The sequence below is a fragment of the Eptatretus burgeri genome, chromosome 1 (assembly GCF_056783735.1).
Source record: "Eptatretus burgeri isolate ZD-2024b chromosome 1, Ebu_testis_v1, whole genome shotgun sequence".
Taxonomy (NCBI): domain Eukaryota; kingdom Metazoa; phylum Chordata; class Myxini; order Myxiniformes; family Myxinidae; genus Eptatretus; species Eptatretus burgeri.
In genome coordinates this window covers 13,816,717-13,837,955 of record NC_140961.1, presented here as the reverse complement: position 1 = coordinate 13,837,955, position 21,239 = coordinate 13,816,717, and the positions used below count along the sequence as shown (strand labels likewise).

At 48.6% G+C, this 21,239-nt stretch overlaps 1 protein-coding gene across 5 annotated transcripts in view; it reads right to left on the bottom strand.

The window, feature by feature from the left end:
- Window positions 1–20,948, bottom strand: part of LOC147033899 (putative aminopeptidase W07G4.4) — a 76,814-nt gene extending 55,866 nt beyond the window's left edge. For 2 of the 5 annotated variants that reach the window (XR_015055913.1, XM_085872498.1), the window contains exons 1-3: window positions 20,813–20,944; window positions 8,930–8,968; window positions 8,515–8,605 (exon numbers count right to left, since the gene is read on the bottom strand). Coding sequence is in view for 4 of the 5 variants with exons in the window: in XM_085872498.1 (XP_085728624.1) it covers window positions 8,515–8,605; window positions 8,930–8,967 (129 nt within the window). In the remaining variant the exon portion in view is untranslated. Of the gene's footprint in view, window positions 1–8,514; window positions 8,606–8,929; window positions 8,969–20,812 lie in introns of all 5 variants that reach the window. The other 3 variants (XM_085872519.1, XM_085872528.1, XM_085872510.1) reach the window with 2 other exon arrangements.
- Window positions 20,949–21,239: the final 291 nt, after the last annotated feature.

Sequence of the window (21,239 nt, the reverse complement as noted above, 5' to 3'; positions counted from 1 at the left end):
AAGTGCAAGCGTGGAGAAGTGAAGAAGTTCTAACGGCGATGGGACAAAGGCAAGACAAGAGGCTCGAATGGCTGAGAAGCGTGACCTGGAATTATGCAGGATCGTTGGCACAATTCTTTGGTGAGTGAGAAAGATACAAGACAGCTAATCAAGCAACCAAGCAGCTCTTTTACGGATCACCCTGCCTGTTGCCTTGCATGGGGATGCCCTGATAAAAGGAGAGGTAAAATTGGCTTACTCATCAATTACCCTTACCGGCATGCCACGATGGGACTCTGGTCAGGTATGGGAACATGTGCCAGAACAGCGCGTCGCTGCGTCCACTTTCCGCCGGTACTCCAGGGGCCTCTGTCTGGCCATCCCCCAGGCAGATGCCAGGCCCATCCCCATCTCCTTGAGATGATGGTCAACCTGCTACAACCACGAGTCACGTGGTCGGCCCACTGGCCTCCTCCACTCATGAGACTCCTCCACTGAGAGAATCTGGTGAGCAGGATCAGCGTCAGGAAAACGAGCCACATGTCCATACAGCCGCAACTGACGCTCACGGACTACGCAGGTAACAAATCTCATCCGAGTCTCTCTCAGCAACCGCTCGTTGGACACAAAATCCCACCAGCGATAGCCAAGGATTCTCCGAAGAGACGTGGTACCAAAGTCTCCGTCTCAGATCCTTGGTCAGAGTCCAAGTCTCGCATCCACAGAGCAAGACTGGAAGTACCAAGGACCTGAAGACTCAGACTTTCGTCCTCCCGCACAGGTACCGGCAGCACCACACCCCATGATCCAGTGAATCCATGACTCCCCAGACCCGACCCAGACGTCAATTGACCTCTGACTCACAGCCAGCAGAGACATGAATATCACTGTCATGGTGAGTGAATCTCTCCACGACCTCAACATCCTCACCACAAACAGACACAGACAGGACAGCAGCATCCAAGATGTCACCGAAAGCCTGGATCTTAGTTTTGACCCAAGAAACCCGTAATCCCAGCGGCTCCGACTCCTCATTCAGCACCTCGAGGGCCCCCAAAAGGATATCTAAAGTCTCCGCAAAGATGACTGCATCATATGCAAAATCAAGGTCCGAGATCTTGACATTCCCAAACGATGCACCGCAGCTTGATCTCTCCAACATCCTCCCTGAAATCCAGGTCCATACAAGTGCTGAAAAGTGTGGGGGCCAGTACACACCCCTGACAAACTCCAGCAACAACTGGAAATAAGTCAGAGATGGTACCACCACACTTCACAGCACTCTCAGTACCAGAGTAGAGTTCAGACATCAGATCGATCAGTTTTGGTGGCACCCCACGAAAACCAAGAATCCTCCAGAGCACATCCCGATTCACTGAATCGAACACTATACAGAGATCAACATAGGCTGCAAGCAGCCCCTGCCGAAACTCTCGTCTGCGTTCAGTGAGGACACGAAGAGCAAGGATACGGTTAATCGTTGACCTCTTTGGTGTAAAGCCTGACTGCTCTGGACGCTGGTGCTCAAGCAGATGGTGGCGAACCCTATCAAGAATTATCCGAGCAAAGACCTTGCCCGGCACAGAGAGCAGCGTCACCCCTCGGTAGTTGTTGCAGTCTTGGCAATCACCCTTCCCTTTCCAGAGAGGAACAACAAGGCCCCTCTTCCAATCAGTTGGGATGATGCCTGTGTTCCAGGCAGAGCACAAAACTGCATGCAACGACACGAGTGCAGCATTTCCACCAGCCTCGAGAAGTTCAGCATGGATGCCACAGATCCCTGGAGCTTTGCCCCGTTTCAACCGGTTCACCGCAGCCCGTGTTTCCACAAGCGAAGGTGGACCACAGTTGATTGGAGGGTCAGCAACAGGGATTGTAACACCCTTGACGTCCAACTCGACAGCTGGGGGATCAGCCTGGTACAACCGCTCAAAGTAACTGGCCCAGCGGGCCTTCACTTCAGACTCCTCTGTCAAGAGCCTACCACTCTCTGCTCTAACTGCAGTGCTCCGAGGGATGGGCTTGGATGAATGCAATGCGCGAATTCCCCTGTAAGCGGGACGAGAATCACCTGTCCACAGGTGATTCTCTACCCCCTCACAGATTCCTCGCACATAGGCCTCCTTGTCCACCCTCAGTACACGTACAGTTTTATGCCTCAGCTCCCCGAACACCTCAGCTCTGCCATTCAGCCTGGCCCTGCGACTCTGGTCAATGGTATCCAGTGTCCCTTGAGAGACAAAATTCTTCTTTGCCCTGCGGTGAGTTCCAAGACATCCACCGGCAACATCAAGGATAGTGGTCTTGAAGGCGCTCCACAACTCTTCAGGACCCCCCAAAGCACCCAAACCCCCCCACGTGTCCACTCAGCCTGTTCGCAAACTCCTCAGCTACTCTCTCATCCCTAAACTTGCCAACATCCAGCCTAGGCTGGGATGGTACCATTCTCCAGGATTTAAGGTGCAGCTTTAGAGTTGCTACAACAAGCCTGTGGTCAGTATTGAGGAACTGAGCACTCCGGTAGACCCTGCAGTTCTGGATCATCCTCCAGCAACCGTCAATGAGGACATGGTCAATCTCCTTTGCCGCACCGCCAGCGTTGGAATACCAAGTCCAGCGATGAGCTTGTGGGCGCTGAAACCATGAACCAGCCACCCTAAGTCCATGACTTCTTGCAAAGTCAAGGAACTCAGTGCTATTCTGGTTCATAGTTCCTGACCCATGGGGACCAACACACATCTCATAACCATCCCTATCAGTTCCAGTCGATGCATTGAAATCCCCCAAGATTACAAGTGTATCTCGTCTGGGGCACTGATCAAGCAAAGACTCGAGCGTGGCGTAGAATGCATCCTTCACGGTGAGATCACTCGCCTCAGTCGGAGCATAAACAGAGACCAGGGAAATGACACCTAAGGAGTGACAAATCCTTAATCTCATAATACGCTCTTTGACCGGTGTTACCTCAATTATCATTGGGGTCAGCTTATTGGACACAGCTACAGCAACTCCTTGGGTATGGTAACCATCAGAGTGACCAGACCAATAGTAGGTGTAACCACCCACCATTATCTTGCCGCAATCCAGTCTCTGAACCTCAGAGAGAGCTGCAATCCCGATGTCCAAACGCTTGAGCTCAGATGATAACAGAGACAGGTGATCATCCTCTCTTCGGGATAGGACATTCCAGGCACGCACCTGAAGGGACCGCCTCAGGTTAACCCAAGGAGACCGCCGTCTGGTCGACGACACCTCAGCACCACTCCGACACACTCTCCCGCAATCTGACCCAGGGATGTTACCCCGTGGTTTCACTCCTATCATCAAAGATTGGGGGTCCTGAAGGCTTTGCCCCAATCCCGTCATCCGGTGCGCTGCCCTGTGAAAGAAAGCTGCACAGGAGGTACTCCCACGGAGTGGGTTTTCAGATTTTTTTGCATTTTGCAGAATGAAGGGTTTTACGGTGGCCGGAGTGCAAATCCTGCCACCAACCTCCTAATAAAAAAGTAACCCAACTGCAGGAGGACGTCCGCAGACACAGTTGGGCACTAGATATGGATGGCCATTGGCTCACAAGGAGCTCCTCCGCCCTTTGACAGGTTTTATTTTTAATCCTGCTGGGTGTCCATATCCAAACACCCTCCTCACCAAAAAACCTGGTGGGGGGAGACGGTTTAGTCGCCGACAACCCGACCATGGAACAGGTTAGTACAGGTTTACATGGTACCTGTAGCAGGTCACAGATCGAACCTGACCTGACACTTAATTCTGATGGGACTCAGAATGGAAAAATAAGAATTACTTTGGCAACCTAGAATATTATAACCTTACAAGACTGCGTTTGAAATCGAAGACCGGATTACAAATTACAAAAAAATTAAATTACAAATCAAAAGAGATCGTTTTGACTCCACAGGAATTTCGTGAGATCTCATCATGAATTTTGGGTGTCGTTTTGGTCAATGCACTTGAGGAAGGACATAGTTGCCAAAGAGAAGGTAGAGCATCCAGAGTAACTAGATCATTGGCTCTTAACCTGGGGGGGCGTGAGTAATTTCCAGAGGGGGTGCGAGCCCGGAGAAAAAAGTAGGAATTTCTCTAAATATTTTTGGAATTCTCTTAACAAGTCTTTGCAAAATAATCGTGATGACCATAAAAAATAAAAGTGTCGCCTTTAATAATTTCCGTTTTCTATTCGCTACTCGGCCTTCCATTTTCTGCATTAAAATTCATTTTAAAATTTAACATTTATTTTAATTTAATATTAACATTTTATTTAAATTTTAATATTAAAATTAATTTTTTCACAGATTTGCAGGACCCATTTCAAACTAAATCATTCGCAATGAGTGCAAAAAAGCAGAAGTATCTTGACGAATATATTCGATTTGGATTTGTGTCCCTCCAACAGGGTGACAGCGGTCCCCCGGTGGGTAATATGCTACAAGACTCTGAGCAATGATGGCATGCGGCCCACACGCTTGGAACGCCACTTGAAGACAATGCATCCTGCTCGAGCTGCCAAACCCAAGGCATTCTTTGAAACAAAAAGGCAGTCCTTGAAGCAAGCTAAGATGGACAGCAGTGGAGCATTTCGGCAACAGACTTCAAAAGGTTGTTGATGCTTCCTATGAGAATCTGGAGCCTTAAACAGTCGTCTCTTCAAACAGCTGTGTGTGGATATGGATTCTGAACATCAAGCCTTGCTTTTCCACACAAATGTACGATTGCTTCCGAAGGGAAACATGCTTGGACGGCTTTATGAACCAAGACAAGAAGTGGCGACATTTCTAGATTCGCAGCAGAACGCAGATCTCCATGACAATTTCCAGTCTGAAGGATTTTTGCTATCTCTAGCTTACCTGGTGGACATCTTTGAAGCGCTGAATGCCATCAACCTCAAACTCCAAGGTAAAAACATCAACATAATCATGTACCATGACGTCATTCAATCATTCATGGCCAAACTCGACCTCTGGAAATGTCGAATTCAGGATTGAAATACAGCCAGTTTTGCTAACTTGGATTCTGCTCTCATTCACAGTTGCCTTGATTCTGAGTTAAAGAAACAAATAATTACTCATCTGACTGAATTGAAAGCAGAATTCATCAGATACTTTTGGGTTCTAGATGAGAAGCGCGAAGCCTGGAAATTCATTAGGAACCCATTTCAATGTGAAGTCGCTGATATTTCAGACGAAGTGCAAGAGAAGTTTCTTGAGTTAAAGTTCAACTCCCCGGCTGAAGAAGATTTCAAAAAACTGGATCTGGAGACGTTCTGGGTCACGTACCTTCCTGTTTACCCTTTGATCTCACATCAAGCTCTTCGGATTCTGACAATGTTTGGATCAACGTATCTTTGTGAAGCTGCATTTTCCATGCTTGTTGCTGTCAAGACCAAGTACAGAAACAAGGTGAATGTTGAAGGGGACTTGCATTGTGCTCTCTTTGGCATTCGACCACGCATTCAAGATCTGGAAGCTAAGAAGCAACGTCAAGTATCTCATTAAATATGCTGTGTATATGAGTGTTGCTTATATAAAATTATTTGTTCAATAAAAAGACTAAAAACACACATTTTTTCAGTTTTTCCTTTTAATCATTTGGTTGAAGATGTGAGGGGGGGGGCGTGAAGGCAAGGACCAACTACCAGAGGGGGCATGGTGGTAAAAAGGTTAAGAACCACTGAACTAGATCGATGCCATGCCTTGCGAGACTTAGCTACGATTCCTTTGGAAGCTATGCTGCGCAGTGTCTTACTGGCAAGGCGGAGAGTGATCACTGGTCACTTGTTCAGTATGACCGCAATAATACCAATGTGGAACACTTTAACAGATGCCACTGTGGGTCACCCAACAACATCCGGGATCAAAGCTTTCTGCTCCAGAGCACACAAATAACTTAAAATCTAATACAGTAGAGTTATGATAATGTTGTTTTGTATGTATGATTCAATCACCTTGTTGTTCTTTAACTATCATTATTCTCTCATTTGTATTTTTGACACTGTGCTTTCATGGTACAAGTCGGCACTATTTTTGTTTTTTGCTGTGCTTATCTGACCTGGTCACTTTACCTTGGACATTGTGCTTCTACTCTCCGAGCAATGGTGGAGGCACTCAATATCAGACATGAGATCAGGGCTGTCTCTCTGGACATATCTCAAGCTTTTGATAGTCTGACATCCTATCCTGCCTTGCTCTCCAAACTGCCTGTCTATGGAATCCAAGGCCAACTCCACTCTTGGATTACTGACTTCCTCCACAGTCCACTCTCAGAGCCAACGCGTGGCTCTCAACGGAACCCTTTCATCTGCAGTCGCTGTCAAGGCTGGAATATCCCAAGGCAGTGTTCTCAGCCTCAAATTATTCCTCATCTTCATCAATGATCTCAATGACTCCCTGGAAAAATCCTCTTCATCTCTTCGCTGATGACTCCACTCTCTGCCATGGCATCTCTCATCCTCCTGACACAGGCAGCAGCCTCTTCCCTCGCCTCAGACCTTGGCAACAATCACAAACTGGTCAAACACAATTTTTAACCTCCGCCATCTTCGAAGATGGATGGAGGTTACTGTTTTCACCCCTTTCTGTTTGTTTGTTTGTGAACAGTATTACGGAAAAACTCGACGGATTTCGACGAAACTTGGTGGGGGGGTAGGTATGGTCCAAGGATCATGCCATTAAATTTTGGACTTGGTCCCCCCCCCACCCAAAAAAAAAATTGTTAGAGAAAAAAAAAAATTCTTTTTGCATTTCTACATGTTTTAAGTGATTTCCAACCCCCCCCCCCAAAAAAATTGTTACCCCCCCCAAAAAAATTGTTAAAGAGAAATTTTTTTTTCTTTGCATTTCTACATGTTTTAAGTGATTTCCAACCCCACCAAAAAAAATTGTTACCCCCCCAAAAAAAAGAGAATTTTTTTTGCATTTCTACATGTTTTAAGTGATTTCCAACCCCCTCAAAAAATTTTAGAGAAAAAAAAATTTTTTTTTTTGCATTTCTACATATTTTAAGTGATTTCCAACCCCCTCAAAAAAATTACCCCCCCCCCAAAAAAAGAAAAAAATTTTTTGCATTTCTACATGTTTTAAGTGATTTCCAACCCCCCCCCCCCCAAAAAAAAACAATTGTTAGAAAAAAAAATTTTGCAACTTTTTTTTTGAACAAAATTTCGATTTTTTTTTTGCATTTTTACATGTTTTAAGTTATTTCCAACCCCCCCCCCCCAAAAAAAATGTTGGAGAAAAGAACCAACTCTGTCAGCACTGTTGACATCATATTTAATGAATAAGATATAAGGTTCACTTGAGTGACCCAGCAGTATTGGCGGCGGAGGTTTTGCACTCTCCCGAGTGCTCCCCCTCTTGTTGCTTATGTATCCATATTGGTCACCTTTTGCGTTATCCCTTAGCCCTCATCGTGACCTGCATCCATCCCTTGTTTGTCCGTCAAAGACTACTTTGTCCCTCTGCTCTGCTGATGCTGTTTCCCCTCTCACCTGCTGTTCCCTTTGTTATGTCGTGTCCTGATTTATTCTGCGAAATCGCTTTTCCACAAGCTGAGACCATGTAAAATAAATAAATATATTTATTTTATTTTATTTTTAAACAATGTGCCAACATTTGCGGCATTTTTCAGGAACGTATCCCCCGTGAATAGCAGGGTCTGACAGTACTACGAATAATAGTCGGGTATTAACAATAATAAAAGTAATAATAAGAAAAAGAATAACAACTGGAGAGTTCATAGAACACCTTACCCCGCACATAGTTTTGTGATAAAGGACGTGGGAATGGTCTTTTCAACTCGTGATTTACATTTCCGAGCGAAATCTATATTTCCTACGAGCCACAACTTTGACCGAATCTTGATATTTCCCAACGCCGAGTGTGTGAGCGGCAATTTTGATTGGTCGGAACATAAAATGGCACAATATTTTATCATGGATGCACTGCCTTTTAAAACCACCGTATTTAACAAATAATTTAATTTATTCGTGCCTGTTGTTTGAGTCCATGAAATCCAAAAAAAAACAGTGCTGCCTGTTTGAAGTGATTTTCAACTTTATTTGATTGCGAGACAGGCAGACCGACTTAAAAAACAAAAACAACTCAAATTCTCTGCATAAAGGTGGACCGTTTAACTCCCCCTGATGGTGGTGGGAGAGGGTAGTAAATCAGCTCCGGAGAAGACTTGAAGTTTTGCACTGAAAACGTAGCATAGTGAAAGTGCTTTACACTAATCCCCGCCAGAGAAAAGGGGGCATTACACTCCCGTAGGGAGCTGGTGTGTCTCGTGGTATTGATTTATCGAGACTCGACACCTGACAATACGTTTGCCTTTTCGTCTCATAATATTCCAGATACACGACCCATGAACAAATGACAAAGCCAAATGGCGTGGTGGAGCACAAACCCCACGAGCGTGAAAAGGTCAAAATTCCGTGTTCTACTCAATCATTTCATCAAATGTATCCATGGGATGATTTACAGTGCGCTTTCTTACAATCCTGGTGCACAAGCTATTTCTGACCTTTGCATATTCAACAATTGCCGCTTTCAAAACGGTAAGGTCACCAGTCAGCTTTTCGGTTGAATCGGTCACAAGGACAACACCATCAAACCTGCACAGAGACCGTAAGACAGAGCAATTATTACACCTGGCATGGTTCACCGAAAGCATCATCATCGCCAACTCCTCCCTCCTTTCCTCTCTCTAACCATTCCGTCCATCCAACCGCCATTAACATTATCCCTCCCCCATGCTCCAACAACACCACTCCAACACCCCACCTCCAACAATTTCACACCACCTCCACCCCCACCTCCAGCTCACCCAGCTCCAACACCTCCACCTCAGCTCACCCAACTCCAACAACTCCACCAGCCTCAATCAACAGAATATATTGGGAGTAAAAATTGGGAATATAAAAAAAATGTCTCCTAACCTTTCATCATTACAGCTGCTTGCAGACGTAACTTGCATCCTGCACAAACAATAAAGAGCGTGTTTGTGCATTTATTGAAAACGTACACATAAATAATACGCTTGTTCATCCATCCGAATCAAGCATTGCGCTCTACTATTAAGGCGAAAACAGCTGGGCATTGAAAAACAATTTAACCTGAAAAATCACATGGCCGCCATATTGGTGCAATGTGAAACCAGACATCTTCAGAGCTGTCATTGACAAACACCAATGCTTCGCTATAAGTTTTCCCTTCGGTTTAAAACGACCAATGCGACTGATAAAAGGATCATCAACTCGCGAAAGGTTGGAGCCGATTGGCATCACAGGCCCGATGAAGATCATAGCATGTCTAGGCCTCAGCGATCGAGGAGGTGGTCTTTTGTCTTTTCACTGCCCAAATAACAATGTGGAATTTTCTCAAGCAGGGCTTTGACCACAGAGGTTCCGGGTGAGGATGAGGACTCTGGGTTGGGAGGGTGAGGGTTAGGAAGGTGAGGGCTTGGGGTAGGGAAGCGCAGGTCGAGGACCTTGGCTTCGGGAAGGTCCTCGACCTGGGTTTGGCGGATGCCAGGAGAACACGACCTGCCCGAATGCAAAGTACAAACTGTAAAGTTTGGTGGAGGAGGAATAATGGTCCGGAGCTGTTTTTCATGGTTCAGGCTGGGGCCCCTTAATTCCAATGACGGGAAATCTTAACACCACAGCATACAATGACATTCTAGATGATTCTGTGCTTCCAACTTTGTGGCAACAGTTTGGGGAAGGCCTTTTTCTTTTTCAGCATGACAATGCCCCCATACACAAAGCGAAGTCCAAACAGAAATGGTTTGTCAAGATCGGTATGGAAGAACTTAACTGGCCTGCACAGAGAACTGACCTCACCCCCATCGAACACCTTTGGGATGAATTGGAATGCAGACTACAAGCCAGACCTAATCGCCCCATATCAGTGCCCAAGCTTACTAATGCTCTTATGGCTGAATGGAAGCAAATCCCTGCAGCAATGTTCCAACATCTCATGGAAAGCCTGCACAGAAGAGTGGAGGTTGTTTACAGCAGCAAAGGGGGGATCCACTCCATGTTAATGCCCGTGATTTTGGAATGAGATGTGGGACAAGCAGGTGTCCACATACTTTTAGCCACATCGTGTATATGTATATACGTACATACATACATACATACAGGATAGAACAATCATAAATATATGTGGAAAAATTACAGGTCCAGACCAGGAATTGAACCCAGGTTCTCAGGCAAATCGTGCCAGTGCTCTGCCATCTGAGCGATTTGGGTGACCCACCAGCTGAGCAACACAATTCTTCCATATGTATATGTATATATATATATATATATATATATATATATATATATATATATATATATATATATATATATATATATATATATATATATATATATATATATATCGAGGTGCCACACTCTTTCCGCAACTGCTTTCAGGGCACTCACTGCCAACCATCGGAGCAGATAGGGCCTGTTCTCGAGAGGGACTTCCCCCTATGGGGGAACACATCCATGTCTGCTATAAACACCACTGATGTAAAATAAAAGAAAATATATATTATTTAAAAATATAAATATATGTATATATACATATAAAATATAAACAAATAAATAAATGAATATATTGTGGTGGTTCTGCAAAACCACATGCCTCTCAGGCAATGGCACCCAACATACAGTGATCCCCAGGCAGTTATTTCCTTGATCTTCGTGTCGTTAGAACTTCCCCTCATGTATAATGGGTTAATGGGACGAAGTACATTGTGTGGGTCTAATAATTATATCTCTATCTTCTTTTCAATCTTGATTTCCATTTCAACCCTTTCCTTTTATCCACGATACAAATCAAAGCAAGCAAACACACACACAATAACAGACACCCACGCAGCCCTGTAAGAGACTCACCACCAACACTGTACAGGACGTGCATGGCACGCCCTTTCATTCGAATCTCCGTGCCGATTTACAACAGTGTCTCACCTTGCTCAACCTTCGCTCACCAGGAGCTCACCACCATGACCACCATCTCCCGCACGCAGGAAAAATCATCCCGTGCCTTCATGCACCTCCACATCGATACAATTCGCCACCAAATAAGGGCGTACTGTGCGGCTCAGGCCACTCGGACCGTGTGGCGTGGGGACGGGCCAAGCATGTTAACAGCACCAACCGCATCTCACCAGGGATGCCCTGAATGGGCATCTGAGACCGACACGACCCTCGTTCAGTCGCCAGAACACGGCCCGGGAGTTCGGTGCAAAGCTCCGGGCCGTATCATGCCGGATATGCGAACGAGACAACTTCCAGCCCAGGGAGCCTGGCAGGGCACGACTGGGACCCAATATGGGAGCACAATTCGGTGACGGCACGTCGCTTTGGGTCGTCACCCCACCCTTCGCCCAGGGCCTATAAAAGGCGGACCGTGAAGCCGTCCACCCTCTCTCTCTGCTCTTCACCACCTTCCTGCCTCGCCCACTTCTCCGCCTGCCTGCCTCAACCTCTCCTTCGCCTCTCTGCTCCGCCCCTCTTCACTGCACCTTGTCTGCTGGCACTGCATCTACACTTGGGGTTGGTGTGCGACAGACGTTCTTCTGGACCAGTGTGAGGCACACGTTTCCACGAGCCCCAGCAAAGTGAAAAAGCAGGAGATAACGCGCCGACTCTTAAGGTGGGATCACTCAAGCGGAGCATCCCCCAAAGGGTACTGGGTTGGCATGGTCGGCCGACTGCACCAGGTATTGCGAGGCCGTTAGTCCTCATCTGCTCTCCTTCCTTCTGGCTATCTAATCTTCAGTGTGTGTGTGTGTGTGTGTGTGTGTGTGTGTGTGTGTGTGTGTGTGTGTGTGTGTGTGTGTGTGTGTGTGTGTGTGTGTGTGTGTGTGTGTGTGTGATGGCACCTGTCGTAGCATAAGTTAAGATTGTAGAAGATATAACGGGATAAGTATGCTCTGTCTGCTTTTGTAAATTGCTTGCCTTTTGTCGCACCCCACAAATTCCTTGCTATCCCAGCTGTACATACCAATAAACCCCATTCACTGTGCCACATACCTTTCCTCACCTGATTATAAATAAATGCTTTGTATAGAAATGTTCCCAGCTCGTTTTCGTCTTTTCCTTCATTGATCCAGCATGGTCCGTTTCCTAGCCTAGCCAGGACGTTATCCCCCAACGATCTATCTTCTAGCTGGTACGTCCTTGGCAGTTACGCTCAGCTGCATCTGATCCGGTAAGGTGATCCTGTTTGAACAAGGCGTACCGAGGGTGTGTCCCCCGGTAATTAGATCACGTGACCATTTGGTAACCGGTATCCAGCAGTCGGAGGACCCTAGTTCACGTGGTTGAGTTATTGGCGCTCACAGTCGATTAGCGATGTGTCGCGTCACGGAGTTATTCGTGCGCTACGGCCTGCGATTCCGGAGAGTCTGGTGGGAACCCAAAGTAGCTTCCCCCTCAACCCCTTCGGGGTTTTCTCGCTCCGACCCCGGGTCAACAATATATATATATATATATATATATATATATATATATATATATATATACATATATATATATATATACATATATATATATATATATATATATATACATATATATATATATATACACATATATATATATATATATATATATATATATATATATATATATATATATATATATATATATATATATGTATATATATATATATATATATATATATATATATATATATATATATATATATATATATATACATATATATATAGATAGATATAGTGTTGCGGTTCTGGAAACCGCATGCCTCGAAGGCAATGGCACCCAACATTGTGATCCCCAGAGAGTTATTTCATCAGTATACATGCAGTTAGACCTACCCCTAATGTCTAATGAGTTAACGGGACGAAGTTCTTTGCGTGGATCTTCCAGCAAGGTCTAATTATATCTCCATTTTCCATTCAATCTCAACCTTCATTCCAATTCTTTCCTCTTATCCATGAAATAAATCAAAGCAGGCACCGCACATAGATGGCCGCCTGTGAAAACCACAGCGATAACCTCCACCACCAGACTGTACGGGACGCGTGCAGCACAACGATAACCTCCACCACCAGACTGTATGGGACATGTGCAGCCCAGCAATAACCTCCACCACCAGACTCTATGGGACACGTGCAGCACAGCAAAACCTCCACCACCAGACTATACGGGACACGTACAGCCCAGCAATAACTTCCACCCACTGTTCAGGACACGCACGGCACGCCCTTTCAGTTGAATCTGCATCTAATACTTATATCTGTCTTCTTTTCAACCCTGATTTATGTCCAATCTTTTCCTTCAATACATGATACAAAGCGGAGCACACGCAAATGCACGACAACAGACGCGCGCAGCCCCGTGATAATTACCATCGCACTGTACGGGATGTGCATGGCGCACATCTATATTCGGGTCTGCATACTGATTTACAACGCCGTCTCACCGTCAACCATCGCTCGCCACCTCGGCCACCAATATCTCCCGCAAATGGCAGAGGTCATCCCACACCTCCTCGCACCTCCGCCTCAATGTAGTCTCCACCAAGCAGAGGCGCAAATGCACAGATCGCTCGGACCGCGTGTCATGCGGACGGAACAAGCGCATTGATCAGTGCCAACCGCAGAGCACCGGGGATGCCCGAATTGGCATGCAGGACCGAAGGGACCCTTGGCCGGTTGCCGGAACGTGGCCCGGGAGTTCGCGGAGTTTGGTGCAAGACAATTCCACAGCTCGGCCATGTTTCCCCGGATGTACAAATGAGACCACTTCCAGCCATAGGGGCCAGGGTCCAATAGGAGCGCACAGTTTTGGGTGACGACGTATCGCTTCTGGTGGTCACCCCCACCCTACACCATGGGGCTTATAAAAAGCGAATCGCAAAGCCGTTCACGTCTCGCCTTGCTTCGCCAGCTGCGATCTCTACATATGCCTGCCACTCCGCCTGACTCCACCTGCTGACTCCGCCTTCCCCTGCCTAACTCCACCAGCTGACTCCCGCCTTCTCGCCTGCTGGCTCCCGCCTTCTCGCCTGCTGGCTCCACCTACTGCCTTCCTTGCCTGTCAGCCCCGCTTATTTTCTAGACTGGTGCACGCACTGAGCCCAGCACAGTCACCAAGCAGGAGACAACGCGACAACTCTCGAACTGGGATCTCTCGGGGGAGCGTCCCCCAAAACATACTGGGTAGTGTGGTCAGCCGACCGTGCAAGGTATTGCGAGGTCATTGGCCCTCATCTTCTCTCCTTTCTTCTGATTACCGTGTGTGTGTGTGTGTGTGTGTGTGTGTGTGTGTGTGTGTGTGTGTGTGTGTGTGTGTGTGTGTGTGTGTGTCATGGCGCCTGTCTTTGCCCAAATTAAGAGTGTCGAAGATATATTGGGATAAGTCTGCTCTGTGTCCGCTTTTGTAAGTTGCTTGATTTCTTTTGGTCGCACCTCACGAATTCCTCACCATCCCTGCTTGCCTTCAATAATAAATTCATTCACTGTGCCACATACCTTTCCTCACCTGTTTGTTACCTTCGCATTCTGCGAAAGGTTATGTTTTGGTCGGCGTGTATTTATTTATTTATTTGTAATCTTGTGATTGGTATAACTCAAAAAGTATTAAACCGAATTGCATGAAATTTGGTGGGATGATTGGTTATTAGCCAGGAAGCATTTGATTAGATTTTGCGATAGTTCGGGTCAAAGGTCAAGGTCAAGGTCACGAAAAGGTCAAAATCGTCTTTTTACGATAACACGGTCAATTTTTATTCAATTTGCATGCAACTAACGCCAAAATGTTCAGAATTCAACGCCTCATCTTGTGATATGCAATATGACACAATGACGCCCATACTCTTGTTACCGGTTAGGGGTCAAAGGTCAGGGGGGTCACGACCTTGAAAAATATGCGGTTTTTGTCATAACGCGGTCAATTCTTGTCTGCTTTACATGAACCCAGCACCAAAATGTTCAGAATTTAATGCCCAATCTTGTGACACAATGACGTCATAACACATGTCACCGGTTGGGGTAAAATGTCGGGGGGGGGGGTCACACCCTTGAAAAATATGCGGTTTTCGGCATAACTCAGTCAATTCTTATTCGATTTGCATGAAACCAGCATCAAACAAGATTACCTTCTGTTGTTGAAACGTTGTATTGACCGAGCTTGCGAGTGAAGACTCGCCAAAACGACGTGAGTTGATTGTTGTTTAGTCCGTAGCCCCCGAAAGTCGGGGGGGGGGTCATGACATTATAGATATGTGGTTTGTGTCATAAGACCATTCATATGAAACCAGTTCCCCACACTCATACCAAGAACAAAAAAAGTAGTGGCGGCGAAGGTATGCGCTCTATGAGTGCCCGTTCTAGTTAATAAATGCTTTATATAGAAATTTTCCCAGCTCTTTTTCGTCTTTTCCTTCATTGATCCAGCATGGTCCGTATCCTAGCTCAGCCGGGACGTTATCTCCAAACGATCCGTTCTTCGGCGTTGGCAGTTACGCTCGGTTGCATCTGATCCGGGAAGGTGACCCGGTTTTAACAAGGCGTACCGAGAGCGTGTCTCCTGGTAATTTTTTTTACATGACTATTTTAGGTAACAGGTTAAACAGTAGATGGAGGACCCGAGGTCACGTGGTTGAGTTATTGGCGTTCACGGTCGATTAGCGACCTGCCGCGTCACGGAGTTATCCATGTGTGACGCCCTGCGATTTATTTATCCATTCTTCTGTACAAAAAAACTGTTCAAGCTCTGTCAAGTTGCAGAGGGAGCGTTGATGGACAACAATCTTCAAGTCATGCCATAGATTTTCGATTGGATTTAGGTCAGGACTTTGACTGGGCCACCCAAGGACATTTATCTTGTTGTTCCTTAGCCACTCCAGTGTAGCTTTAAGCCTGGTGGCCTTGTGGTATAGTTGGCTGGCTTGGAATCTTAGGGTCCTGAGTTTGAGCCCCTTTGGGTGCTGAATAAACACCAGGTGGGGTTGACTCAGCCTGTTATCCTTCCAAGGTTGGCGAAATGAGTACCGTGTACTGGGAGAGGGGCACAGCATCAGCGGCATTGTCATGCCCCAACAAAATGATAACTACCCGGCAACCAAAGCTACCATACGCAAGAAGTGAAATGCAGCTTTGACTGTATGCTTTGGGTCGTTGTCATGCTGAAAGGTGAACTTCCGTCCCAGTTTCAGTTTTCTTGCAGAAGGCAGCAGGTTTTCCTTGAGGATCTTTCTGTATTTTGCTCCATCCATTTTCCCTTCTGTCCTGACAAGTGCCGCAGTCCCTGCTGATGAGAAGCATCTCCATAAGATGATGCTGCCACCACCATGCTTCACAGTGGGGATGGTGTTCTCTGGGTGATGTGCTGTGTTGAGTTTGCACCAAACGTAACGTTTTGCATTTAGGCTAAAAAGTTCAATCTTGGGAAAATTTCATCAGACCACAAAAACTTTTTGCCACATGGCTTCAGAATCGAAGGAGTGTTTATTTTGCATCCCTGAAATGGGACACAAGGTGGGCTTTTTACCCTCGCCGAAGGAGAGGATATTGCGTTTGGGTCTGTTTGTTACTTACGAAATCTAAAGATTTTTCTGGTATATTGTTCAGTCGATAATTGTTGTTTTTCTGTCTATTTGTTTGTTTATCGCCCACAGGTCACAATTTTAAACCACTCTTCACGAAACTTCACCACGTGGTCGAGTTTGTCAGAAGGAAGAAGCCTATTGTCTTTGAGGTCAAAAGGTCAATATAAACCAAAGGTCAACAACTTTGGTAAATATTTCTAAAATCCTCAATTTTCATCCGATCAACTTGGAATTTGAAGAGGATTACTATTTCAGGTCGCTGAATTCAACCTTTTATTTTTTTAGGTAGTAGGTTGTCGACAACTGCTCAGGTTAGTACTACCATTCTGAATTATGAGCGTTAAAGTGGTGCCCGGAACCATCTTACACTCTCCATATCAGGATTGCTGGTCTTACTTTCTGTCTCACTCAAACTAAAGCTACTGTGCTCGCATTAATCTCTCTTTCTTGCAAACAAACATCACACACTTTTCAAACAAACATCACACTTTTCTTACTCATTCAATTTCACTCCTTACTTTACATTCTCTCTTTTATAACTTTATTTAAGACCTGGCCTCGATGAGGACCATTTAGTCTGTGACTGGAGCCTTCAACATAAAATAATTAAATAAAAAACAGCCAAATGTTTTTGAGATCAAAATGGACCAAAAGGTCAACATAGGCCCAAGGTCAACAACTGAGGTGGTATTTCGAAAATCCTCAATTTTCATGCGATCGACTTGAAATTTGAAGAGGAGTTGCATATTTGGTCAATGAATTCAACCAGCCAATTATTTTTGAGGTCAACATCAACCAAAAGGTCAGCATAGGGCAAAGGTCAACAACTGAGATGACATTTCTAAAATCGGATACGACAGCATTTTTGGCCCAATCTCTCAATGGTAAGGAATCACTTGAGAAATTAAATAATTTTCATATCCAGATCCGGATTCGGATCTTCACCAAAATCGAATCAATTCGTCCTTGCCACACACCCAACCTGTCCACCAAATTTCATCCGAATCCGTCAAAAACTTTTGAGATACCGTGCTACATATTCGTTTAGTTTAGCCCCATCTCTCAATGGTGAAGAATCAATTACTTAAAAAATTATCAGATCCGGATCTTCACCAAAATTGAATAAATTGTTCCTTTTTACACATATCATGTCCACCAAGTCTTCTTATGTCCTTCTTACACCCCATGTCCAGCAAGTTGAATCCGAATCCGTCCACAACTTTTTGAGATCTCGTGCTATATATCATTTTTGTCCAAATCTCTCAATGGTGAAGAATCACTTTAAAAATTCTCGTAGTCGGATCCGGATCAAGATCTTCACCAAAATCTATTCAGCTCGTCCTTGTCACACACCGAACCTGTCCACAAAATTTCATCCAGATCCGTTCACAACTTTTTGAGATATCCTGCAAACAAACGACGACGACGACGAAGACGAAGACGAAGACGAAGACGAAGACGAAGACGAAGACGAAGACGACGACGACGAAGACGACGACGACGACGAAGACGAAGACGAAGACGAAGACGACGACGACGACGACGACGACGACGACGACGACGAAGACGAAGACGAAGACGAAGACGAAGACGAAGACGAAGACGAAGACGAAGACGAAGACGACGAAGAAGACGACGACGACGAGCAGAGCACGAAACTTGCAAAATCCCTCAAACAAATTTGACCATAAAAATAATTGCTGGTTGAATTCATTGACCAAATATGCAACTCCCCTTAACATTTCAAGTCAATCGGATGAAAATTGAGGATTTTAGAAATTCGGCCGATGTTGACCTTTTGACCTCAAAATTATAGCTTTTTTTCCTTATGACAAACTCGACGATGTGGCGAAATTTCGTGAAGATCGGTTTAAAATTTGTGACCTGTAGGCAATAAACAGAAAGAATAACCAAATCGGCTGAACAATATGCTTGAAAAATCTTCAATTTTGCAACTAACAAACAGACAGAAAGGGGTGAAAACATAACCTCCTTCACCTTCGGTGGCGGAGGTAACCAGATTAAGAGTGAGCCAACTAGAGGTGTTCAAAGGTCGCTCCATGTACGAACCTGCGTGCATGCAGGTAAGCCTCCTTCCCTCCTCGCTCTTCCTCCCTCCCTCCTCGCTCGCTCTCCCCCCCCCCCGCTCGCTCTCCCCCCCCCCGCTCGCTCTCCCCCCCCCGCTCGCTCTCTCTCCCCCCCCGCTCGCTCTCCCCCCCCCGCTCGCTCTCCCCCCGCTCGCTCTCCCCCCGCTCGCTCCCCCCCGCTCGCTCTCCCCCCCGCTCGCTCCCCCCCCGCTCGCTCTCCCCCCCCCGCTCGCTCTCCCCCCTCTCGCCCGCCCTCCCCCCTCTCGCCCACCCCTCCCCCTCTCGCCCACCCCCTCCCCCCTCTCGCCCACCCCCTCCCCCCTCTCGCCCACCCCTCCCCCTCTCGCCCACCCCTCCCCCCTCTCGCCCACCCCCTCCCCACCCCTCCCCCTCTCGCCCACCCCTCCCCCTCTCGCCCACCCCCTCCCCACCCCTCCCCTCTCGCCCACCCCTCCCCACCCCTCCCCCTCTCGCCCACCCTCCCTCTCGCCCACCCCCCTCTCGCCCACCCCCTCCCCCTCTCGCCCACCCACCCCTCCCCCCTCTCGCCCACCCCCTCCCCACCCCTCCCCCTCTCGCCCACCCCTCCCCCTCTCGCCCACCCCTCCCCCCTCTCGCCCACCCCCTCCCCACCCCTCCCCCTCTCGCCCACCCCTCCCCCCTCTCGTCCACCCTCTCCCCACCCCTCCCCTCTCGCCCACCCTCCCACCCTCCCCACCCCTCCCCTCTCGCCCACCCTCCCCCTCTCCCCACCCCTCCCCTCTCGCCCACCCCCTCCCCCCTCTCGCCCACCCTCCTCCCTCCCTCTCGCCCACCCCCTCCCTCCCTCTCGCCCACCCCTCCTCCCTCCCCCTCGCCCACCCCTCCCCCCTCTCGCCCACCCCCTCCCCCACCCCTCCCCCCTCTCGCCCACCCCCTCCCCCTCTCGCCCACCCCCCTCCCTCCCTCTCGCCCACCCCTCCCTCCCTCTCGCCCACCCCTCCCCTCTCCCCCTCGCCCACCCCTCCCCCCTCCCCCTCTCGCCCACCCTCCCCCTCGCCCACCCTCTCGCCCACCCCTCCCCCTCGCCCACCCCTCCCCCCCTCTCGCCCACCCCTCCCCTCTCGCCCACCCTCCCCTCGCCCACCCCTCCTCCCCTCTCGCCCACCCCTCCCCCCTCGCCCACCCCTCCCCTCTCGCCCACCCCTCCCCCTCTCGCCCACCCCTCCCCCTCTCGCCCACCCTCCCTCTCGCCCACCCCTCCCCCCTCTCGCCCACCCCTCCCCCCTCTCGCCCACCCCCCTCCCTCTCGCCCACCCTCCCCCCTCTCGCCCACCCCTCCCCCTCTCGCCCACCCCTCCCTCTCGCCCACCCCTCCCCCCCTCTCGCCCACCCCTCCCTCTCGCCCACCCCTCCCCCCTCTCGCCCACCCCTCCCCCCCTCTCGCCCACCCCTCCCTCTCGCCCGCCCCTCCCCCCTCTCGCTCGCCCCTCCCCCCCTCTCGCCCGCCCCTCCCTCCCTCTCGCCCACCCCTCCCTCTCGCCCACCCCTCCCCCCCCTCTCGCCCACCCCTCCCCCCTCTCGCCCACCCCTCCCCCTCTCGCCCACCCCCTCCCTCTCTCGCCCACCCCCTCCCTCTCGCCCACCCCCTTCCCTCTCGCCCACCCCCTCCCCCCTCTCGCCCACCCCCTCCCTCTCGCCCACCCTCCCCCCTCGCCCACCCCCTCCCCCCCCCCCCCCCTCGCCCACCCCCTCCCTCTCGCCCACCCCTCCCCCCCCGCTCGCCCACCCCCTCCCTCTCGCCCACCCCTCCCCCTCCCCCACCCCTCCCCCCCCTCGCCCACCCCCTCCCCCCTCTCGCCCACCCCTCCCCCCTCTCGCCCACCCCCTCCCCCCCCCTGCTCGCCCACCCCTCCCCCCTCTCGCCCACCCCCACCCCCCTCTCGCCCACCCCCTCCCCCCTGCCTCGCCCACCCCTCCCCCCCCCGCTCGCCCACCCCCTCCCCCCCCCTGCCTCGCCCACCCCTCGCCCACACACACACACACACACGTTCTCTACCTGTACACACACACATACACACACACACACACACACACACACACACACACACACACACACACACACACACACACACACACACACACACACACACACACACACACACACACGTTCTTTACCTGTAAACACACGTTCGGTGCTTGTGAGCTGAAATGAAGAGAACGAACTTCCGGCCTGATCAGAATCACAAACCACGACACTTCCTCAATACCAGACGTCATTACAAGGTTCTTCTTCTTCTTCTTTTCTTTTTTCATTGCCAAAAACAATTTTAATTCCCAAATGTCCCCGATTTTAGTCACGTAAAAGTAAATGACTTGTTGGCAAACGTGCTTCGAACCAAAACAACGTCCATTTTTTGTTTGTTTTTCCTTTTTCTTTGCGATACAACATTCACTTTTGAAGTTATTCTGTTCAGCGGTCCAGGAGTGTATTGGCAGGAATGATAATTCACTCACTTGTTGCGATAATTCTCCACCTTCACATAAAAATAGAAACCGAAATTGGAGATAGCCATCCCAGCTCAGTAGAACGTTCCCTCCACAC